The sequence below is a fragment of the Nicotiana attenuata genome, unplaced genomic scaffold (assembly GCF_001879085.1).
Source record: "Nicotiana attenuata strain UT unplaced genomic scaffold, NIATTr2, whole genome shotgun sequence".
NCBI lineage: Eukaryota > Viridiplantae > Streptophyta > Magnoliopsida > Solanales > Solanaceae > Nicotiana > Nicotiana attenuata.
In genome coordinates this window covers 135,845-145,103 of record NW_017670721.1, presented here as the reverse complement: position 1 = coordinate 145,103, position 9,259 = coordinate 135,845, and the positions used below count along the sequence as shown (strand labels likewise).

General features: G+C 39.9%; 2 protein-coding genes across 2 annotated transcripts; both read left to right on the top strand.

Annotated features, from left to right (window-relative positions):
- The first annotated feature begins 1,472 nt into the window (after nucleotides 1-1,472).
- On the top strand, nucleotides 1,473-5,314 carry LOC109242642. The gene is made up of 5 exons (XM_019409476.1): nucleotides 1,473-1,740; nucleotides 1,797-2,333; nucleotides 2,526-3,570; nucleotides 3,643-4,558; nucleotides 4,661-5,314. The coding sequence occupies exons 1-5, from the start codon at nucleotides 1,473-1,475 to the stop codon at nucleotides 5,312-5,314; spliced, it is 3,420 nt and encodes a 1,139-aa protein (XP_019265021.1).
- Nucleotides 5,315-5,389: 75 nt separating this feature from the next.
- LOC109242641 (uncharacterized mitochondrial protein AtMg00810-like) lies at nucleotides 5,390-6,217 on the top strand. Its single transcript, XM_019409475.1, has one exon. It carries the CDS (start codon nucleotides 5,390-5,392, stop codon nucleotides 6,215-6,217), a length of 828 nt encoding a protein of 275 aa, XP_019265020.1.
- Nucleotides 6,218-9,259: the final 3,042 nt, after the last annotated feature.

Genomic DNA, 9,259 nt, shown 5'->3' with positions numbered 1-9,259 from the left:
AATACACTAAAGGCAAGGGATTAATATGCTCCAACACGGTATCATGCTTTCGAGATGGGCAGCAAAAGCTAGGAACAAATCCGGCAGTAGAGACCATACTTCTCAGTCCTCTATCTGAAAGTACAAACATTAAAATATTATACCAGCAGGAAAATACAACAATTAAAGCTGCAAAAGTTCCACGAGTAAAATTGTACCTTGACACAAGTCCTTACACTTGATTTCAAACGGGTTCAAACTAGTCCTTACACTCTAAGCATAATTTTATACAATATGTTATACAATATGTCTTTTGTATATTTTGTATCTAATTTATACATAGTAAAAATAAATTTCATACAACTAATTATATATTATACAACTTATCTACAATTTTTTTTGCATTATTTCTACTCAGTTACATACAACTACAATATCATACAACTTAAATATAATTTTTATACAATATTGTTAAACTTTCATACAATAGTTAAATATATATATATATATATATAACAGAATACAATTTTACTACAATTTCGTAAATATAATGTATATCATGTCTTCTTCTTCTTTTTCGACTTTCAATCTGAAATTTAGCCAAAATCAAGTCTACTCTTCACCAAAACACCTTAAAAATTGAGATATAAACTCCAAACCATATTCCCAATTGTTTGCAGCAACACCCAATCCAAACAAATAATGGTTTTTGAAAATCCAAATTCGAATTCAAAGCTTTAAAGCTTTTTAATGGATGTCAATGGTGGAATTGCTGCTCTCTTTTCCTTTGCTTTACATTACTGAAATTAGGAATTGAGAGATAGAGAGAGACGTAGAGAGAATTTCCAATTCTTTGCAACAACACCCAATTCAAACAAATAATATTTTTTGAAAACCCAAATTCGAATTCAAAGCTTCTGTTAAGATTAATTATGTATATTGATGTATATTGATCAATTAGTTAGGAGTTAGTGGAGTCATTAGTTAGTTAGAGTTGACAGTTGTACCAATCAGCTTAGTAGTTAGAAAGTTAGTTAGCCGACTTAGTTAGTGAATTAGCTCTTAGTTGTTCAATTGTATATAGTGGAGGTTCCACTCACTTTTCTCCTTAATTCAATTGAGAAAATCTGGAAAGTTCTCTCTTCTCTTATTGTGGCCTTTCATGGCGTAAAGGTCACAACTCTCTCACCATTAAAGCTCACCATCGAAGCTCAGCAAAGCTTCGAATTACTGTTCCATTGATCAATCATAATATGGTATCAGAGCGAGGAGCATCAATTTTGGACTCGCCTCACAGAATCTGCTAGTTCTACTTCCGTCAGTGATGATTCGAACTAGATCGCACAGATGCAAACTCATTTCTCCATTGATTTCGAGCTGTAGTCGTGAGGACAGGTTATGATTTCCTTCTGAATCTGTAGTTGTTTAATTGCTAAATTCATAATCACCATTTTTCTAGCTCTCAATTGCTTAGAAATTCTGTATTGTACGAAATGAATACTGGCGAAGATGATAATCAATCAACACCGACTATGACTGAGGCTCCTAATCAGTCAAGTGTTGATATCAGTAGCCCTTTGTATGTTCATCCATCTGCTAACCCTGGAGCAGCTTTGGTTCCTGTTCCATTTGATGGCTTTGGATATCGATCGTGGAGAAGAGGTGTGATGCGAGCATTATCTGTGAAGAATAAGCTGGGATTTATCAACGGAGAATACAAGAAACCAGATCCAAATTCATCAAAATTCCGCCTTGGGAAAGGTGTGATGATATGGTGACTTCATGGATCCTAAACTCCTTGGCCAAGTAGATTGCAGACAGTGTTGAATATGTAGCAGATGCATTTGAATTGTGGAGAGAACTTGAGGATCGGTATGACCAAACAAATGGAACAAAGTTGTACCAAATCCAGAAAGAAATCAATGATCTATCTCAAGGAGCCCTTGATGTCACCAGCTATTACACAAAAATGAAAAAGTTATGGGAGGAACTCAGTACCTTGATTGCCAAATCTCATTGCACTTGCAATTACTCATGTGGAGCTAAGGAGATCATGCATAAGGCTGAGCATGATAGGAGGCTGATACAATTCCTTATGGGATTGAACGAGACATACACTGTAGTTCGAGGTAGCATATTGATGATGAATCCTCTTCCTTCAATTGCCCAAGCATTTTCCTTATTGATCAAAGAGGAAAGGCAGAGAGAAAACAAACCAAGTGGCCACTTAACTTTGGAGTCATCAGCTTTGAATACTAGCACAATCATACCTGGGACATTCAGAACAAACTACTCTCCCAGCAACAATCATAACAACAGGACTAGGCCCTTCTGTGATTATTGTAAGAGACCAGGTCACACTAAGGAGAAATGCTACAAACTTCATAGATACCCATAGAGCTTTGGTCAGAATCAGAATCCAAACATAAATTAAAGAAGTTTCAATCAAAATGCTAAGCAAAACTTCAACTATAACTACAATTCAAGCAACAATCACAGTAACAAATTCAGTAGAGGCAATAGAACAGTGGCCAATGCACATATAGCAACCACTAACACTCATTCTGCTGAGACTGAGAAGTGTGCTAGTCATGACAGTGCTCAGAATGTAAGTCTTACCCAAGAGGAGTATAGCCAGTTAGTGAACCTGCTACAACAGTTTCAATCAGGAGGAGGAGGAGACTGCACAATTGGAACCAACATTACATCAGGAACATCAAACTTTGTAGGTATGATAGTTTGTACTTCCTCAATTGACTTTGGTAAATTGTCAAGTGAATATTTCAAGAACAGAGTTGATTCATGGATTATAGATTCAGGGGCATCAAACAACATGACCTTTAACAGATCCTTACTAACCAACATAATAAGCTTGCCCTGTCCCCTATTAGTTATACTTCCAAATGGCTACAAGGTAAAGGTGACAGAAATTGGTAGTGTGACTCTCACTTCTAAGATCACTCTAGATAAAGTGATGTTTGTTCCTACTTTTAGATACAATTTGATCTCAGTTCATTCTTTGGCCTCTCACCTCAATTGTCTTGTTTCTTTTGTCAAACATAGCTGCATACTGCAGGCCCCTTCAATGAAGAGGCCTCTGGTGATTGGTAGAGTGAAAGATGGGGTGTACATCCTGTGCCCAAGCTGTTTGAAGAAGAACAATACAAGCCCTGCAGTAAAGGACACTCAAACACTGCCTACCATTTCTACTTGTTGCACTTGTAACACACATCGTCATTCTCATTCTGCTGTAAATATACCATTTCTTACCAATAAGTGTGTAGCTTCTCCAATTGTAAATAATTCATGTGCAACAATTGAAAAACAAGCTTCTTTTGCAAGTCCATCTTCTGAATTCCCTAGCATATTATCTCATTCTTGTGCTAAAAGTAATGTAAATGTGTTGTGGCATAATGGACTTGGACATGTCTCCTTTGTCAAAAATGAAGAACATTACCGCTATACCTGCCAACTTTTGCCCCAAGCAACCCTTCAACTGTACCATTTGCCCAATGGCCAGACAAGAAAGACTACCATTCCTCAGAAAACCAGCACAACCAACAGAATCTTTGAACTTTTACATGTTGATCTGTAGGGTCCATATCATGTTCCTACACATGATAGATATAAATACTTTATAACCATAGTGGATGATTATAGCAGGTCCACCTGGACTCACCTCTTATCCAGCAAAAGTAATGCCCCTGAGATACTCAAGAATTTTATGAACCTAGTAGAAAACCAGTTTGGTGTAACTGTCAAGTCCATAAGGTCAGATAATGGACTAGAATTCACCAGTAAAGAAGCAACTATGTTGTTTCAATCTAAAGGGGTCATTCATCAGAGAACCTGTCCCTATACACCACAACAGAATGGTGTGGTGGAGAGAAAGCACAAATACCTTCTTGAAACAGCTAGATCCCTTCTCTTCCAATCCAAGCTACCTCTAAGATATTGGGGTGAGTGTATCCTTTGTGCCACTTATATAATAAACAGACTACCCTCCAGTTCTATCAATAATCAAACCCCATATGAACTACTATACAGAAGAAAGCCAAAGTACTCTCACCTAAAGAGTTTTGGTTGCCTATATTACCCTACTGTACCAATACCACATAGGGATAAATTCAATCCCAGAACAACACCTCATGTATTTGTTGGATATCCTTTCAACACAAAGGGGTACAAGGTTCTAAGTGTAGCCACTAGGAAAATCCACATCTCCAGAGATGTGGTGTTTAATGAATCTGTTTTTCCTTTTGGAGTTAATATGAACAAATCTTCTCAATCATCTGCCCCCTATCCAATTCCCTTCATTGAATCTCTAAGTGAACAACCTTCGGACAATACAAATGTCATACAGACTCCTGAAAACTTAAGTGATCAAGGGAGTGCAGACAACATATCTGATCCTATGTCACCTATACATGTAGCTAATCCATCACCTTCTGGAACACCTATCTCTTCAGCACCTAATGTATCATCACAACACCACACTGAACAGACTCATGAAGAACAAGCTCAATCAACAAGGCAGTCACAAAGAACACACAAACTTCCTATCTACCTACAGGACTATGTTCATTCCCTACCTTAACTTAAAACAAATCCTGCCTCCTTAAATGTTTTGTTTTCTGTGAATCACCATATTGCCTCTGATCTACTAACTCTTGATATTCAGACTCTTGTGAGAAATGTTTATCATGACAGGGAGCCATATGAGGAGGCAACCATTGATCCTGCATGGCAAGCTGCTATGACAGAGGAGTTTGATGCATTATACTCCAACCTCACTTGGGATTTAGTAACGCTGCCACCTGGAAAGCAAGCAATTGGTTGTAAATGGGTGTACAATGTGAAGCACAAAGCAGATGGTAGCATTGAGAGGTTCAAATCCAGATTGGTTGTCAAAGGCTATACTCAGCAGGCAGGAATAGATTATACAGAAACCTTCTCACCAGTTGTAAATATGACAACAGTTAGGGCCTTAATAGCTACATCAGTTAAGAAGGGATGGTCCATCTCACAATTAGATGTGAATAACGCTTTCGTCCATGGGGACCTCAATGAAGAGGTGTATATGCAAGTACCACCTGGATTAGTTGTAGAAAAATCGGGTTTAGTTTGCAAACTGAACAGATCTCTCTATGGTCTGAAACAAGCAAGTAGACAATGGTATGCAAAACTGACTGAGGCACTGTACTCAAGGGGCTACACACATTCCATGTATGACTACTCATTCTTCTACAAAAGGAATGGAGATTCATCAGTATATGTTGCAGTGTATGTGGATGATGTGTTATTGACTGGGACTGATCAGCAAAAGATTGCATAGCTCAAGGCATTCCTACATGAACAGTTCAAGATCAAGGACTTAGAACAGTTTCATTATTTCCTGGGATTGGAGATTATGTATAAGGATGATGGGGTCATTATATCACAAAGAAAGTTTATGTTAGATCTGCTGAAGAAGTGCAATAGTCTGGAACACAAGGCTTGCTCTTCACCTTTAGATCCCACTATAAAGCTGAAAGCCAAGGAAGGGGCAATACTGCAGGATCCCACTTACTATAGAAAATTAGTAGGCAAGTTAAACTTCTTAACCAATACCAGATTGGACATAGCGTACAGTGTTCAACACTTAAGCCAGTTCATGCAGGAGCCCAGGGAACCTTACCTAAAAGCACCATTTCACTTGTTAAGATACCTAAAAAATGATCCTACCTTGGGAATTTTTATGTCAAAGGATGGGGATCACACAGTTAAGGCATATTGTGACTCTGATTGGGCATCCTGCCCGGTTTCTAGGAGGTCCATCACAGGCTATCTGGTTCTACAAGGTAACAATCCTATTAGGTTGAAGTCTAAGAAACAAGAGACTATATCACTCTCTTCTGCAGAAGCAAAATACAGAGCTTTGAGGAAAGTTGTGGGAGAACTGGTATGGCTAAGTAGATTGTTTGAAGAACTACCTGTTCCACTTTCCTTGCCCATTTCAGTCTTTTGTGATAGCCAATCTGCTTTGCAAATTGCAAAGAACCCAGTATTACACGGGACGACCAAGCACATAGAGGTAGACTGTCACTTTGTGCGCGATCAACTACAAGCAGGCTTAATTTCTCTCCATCATATCAGAACAGACAACCAGCTCGCAGATATCATAACTAAAGACTTGACTGGGATCAAACACAGTGCTACATTGGGCAAGTTTGTTGTGTTCACCACACCTTCAACTTGAGGGGGGGGGGGTGTTAAGATTAATTATGTATATTGATGTATATTGATCAGTTAGTTAGGAGTTAGTGGAGTCATTAGTTAGTTAGAGTTGACAGTTGTACCAATCGGCTTAGTAGTTAGAAAGTTAGTTAGCCGACTTAATTAGTGTATTAGCTCTTAGTTATTCAATTGTATATAGTGGAGGTTCCACTCACTTTTCTCCTTAATTCAATTGAGAAAATCTGGAAAGTTCTCTTTTCTCTTTCGCTTCTCTTACACTGGCCTTTCATGGTGTAAAGGTCACAACTCTCTCACCATTGAAGCTCACCATCGAAGCTCAGCAAAGCTTCGAATTACCGTATCATTGATCAATTATAATAGCTTCAAAGCTTTTTAATGGGTGTCAATGATGGAATTGCAGCTCTCTTGTGCAAGATACGTGGGGGAGGGGGTGGGATGTGGAGAGAGAAATGTGGAGGAGTGAGATACGTTAGAGTGATTTTAAGACACTAATTATTATCATTAATTCCTATAAAATGTACATAAATGATAATTAGGTATATAAAACGTAATTATAGTAAAACATGAGTAGGGGGTAATATAGTTTCATATAGTGTATAGGAATGTAAAAATCTCTTTTGAGTTTGTAGTTGTCACGACCCCAGTTCGCCCTCCGTGAACATGTCGTGACGGCACCCAGTCCCTACGACTAGGTAAGCCTAACAATTTCGGAAGAAAGAAACATATGCAGAAAAACTAATATAAAACCGAAGATAACAAATATAAAAGTGTTTAAGATGCCGCTTGGCATATACAATACAAGATCTCAAAACCGAACAACTCTTAAAACCCGGAATCCCATGAATCACAAGCTATGAATACGACAAAATGCTCTAACTCCGGAATATCTAAATCAAAAGAAAATATAGAAGGGCTATCACTACAAGGGAGAATGGAAAGGGACTCCTCGGTCTGCGGACGCGGAGGATATACCTCGAAGTCTCTAGAGAATCACCTCGCCTCAAGGGTAGTAGGGCTGAGTCGAAGTACCTGGATCTGCACACGAAAAATATGTGCAGGAAAGGGCAGGAGTACACCACAGCGGTACCCACTAAGTGCCAAGCCTAACCTCGGTCGAGTAGTGACGAGGAAGGTGAGGGCCCTACCGTCATCTACAATAATACATAAGGAAAAGAAGCAGTATTAAAGTAACACAGGGTAATAAGAGTAGCAACAACTACAACAGAGATAATCACAGAAGGAATACAGTTCGACACAGAGATAACAACCGGGATCTCCCAGGATACCGTCCTGTAGTCCCAAATATAAATGCCTAGTGGATCTCCCGGGTGTCGTCCCGTAGTCCAACTCATAATACGCAGGGGATCTCCCGGAATACCACATCCGTAGTCCCAAATGTAATACTCAGTACTGGGGGAATCTATCGGGTGCAGTCCCGTAGTTCCAATATAAAAGTGCAGGGGGGATCTCCTGGAATACCACATCCGTAGTCCCAAATAAAACAGGCAAGGGGGATCTCCCGGGATATCGCCCGTAGTCCCAAAATAAACACACAGCAACAACACGAAGAATATTCAATTCAATCAAATTTATACCAAGGTAAAACAGGTATTTCTAGCCTAGCATGCTGCACAGAATTCAAATAAGGCAGTTTGGGCAAGTAAAGCAGTTAAGTCACTTAGACATGCTTTCCTAAGCTAACAGTAGGCTTAAATTACAACTTGTAAAAATAGGGAAGAAAACGAAATTATAGTAATTTGATGAAAATAGAATTTTCAACAATTAGCACATGTACGCACTCGTCACCTCACGTACAAGGCATTTCATATATCACAGTACTAATTCCTAAGGGGAGTTCCCCCACACAAGGTTAGGTAAGCCACTTACCTCGAACCAGCTCAATCAACTCAATACCACGTTCTTGCCACGAGTATCCGACTCCAAATGGCCCAAATCCAAAACACCCAGGTGAAAATCCCTCCCAAAACCGCCAATCCCGAGCTCCCAAATCAATTTCTTAGGTTTTGAAACTTAAACCTCGATTCTGCCCCTTTTCTGACCAGTGAAACCGTGTCTGCGGCTCCGGGACCGTACCTGCGGTCCCGTTTCTGCGTAGACCAAGTCGCACCTGCGACTTTTCATTAAACAAGGATTTCCGCACCTGCGACCTCCATTCCATAGATGCGGTGCCGCTTCTGCAATGCCTGGGCCGCATCTCCGGCCAATTCTAATTACGCCCTAAATCGAACCTGCGACTAGCCACACGCTTCTGCGAGCCCGCACCTGCGGTCCCCAATCCGCAGATGCGGTTATGCCAGAACTTCAGCAGCTGAAGCTACTTCCAAACCTTCCAATTTTCTTCTGTCAACCTTCCGAAATCATCCCGAGGCCCCCGGGACCTCAACCAAAAATACGAACAAGCCATATACCACTATTCAAATTTGTAGCAATCCTTGGAACACTCAAAACAACATCGAATCATCAAAACACCCTCGGATTCAAGCCTAAGGATTCCAAAACTTTAAATTTTCGCTTTTGATCAAAAAGTATATCAAACCTCATCCGAATTACCTGAAATTTTGCACACACGTCCCAAATGACACAACGGACCTACTCCAACATCCGGAATTCCATTCCGACCCCGATATCAAAATCTCACTATTGAACGGGAAACTTCAAAAATTCAACTTTCGGCATTTCAAGCCTAATTAAGCTACGGACCTCCAAAACACAATCTGAACACACCCCTAAGCTCGAAATCACCCAACGGAGCTAGCGGAATCAATGCCGCCTTCACACTACTCTAACTACGGTCTAAATTCTGAAGCTTAAGCTCTCATTTAGGGACTAAGTGTCCCAAAATACTCCGAAACTCAAAACGAGTCCTCCCAACAACTTACAATAGTAGAAACAAACACGGGGAATGCAGTTAATAGGGTAACGGGGCGTAAATTCTTAAAACGACCGGCCAGGTCGTTACATCCGTCCCCTCTTAAAACATTCGTTCGTCCTCAAACGAGTATAGAGACATACCTGAAGTAGT

Excerpts from the sequence above, each read along its gene's own strand:
- LOC109242642 (XM_019409476.1), top strand. The coding sequence starts at position 1,473 with ATGAATACTGGCGAAGATGATAATCAATCAACACCGACTATGACTGAG. Across the intron at positions 1,741-1,796 it reads AAAATTCCGCCTTGGGAAAG|ACAGTGTTGAATATGTAGCA; the intron begins GTGTGATGATAT and ends AGTAGATTGCAG. Across the intron at positions 4,559-4,660 it reads CTATCTACCTACAGGACTAT|ACTCTTGTGAGAAATGTTTA; the intron begins GTTCATTCCCTA and ends CTTGATATTCAG.
- LOC109242641 (XM_019409475.1), top strand. The coding sequence starts at position 5,390 with ATGTATAAGGATGATGGGGTCATTATATCACAAAGAAAGTTTATGTTA.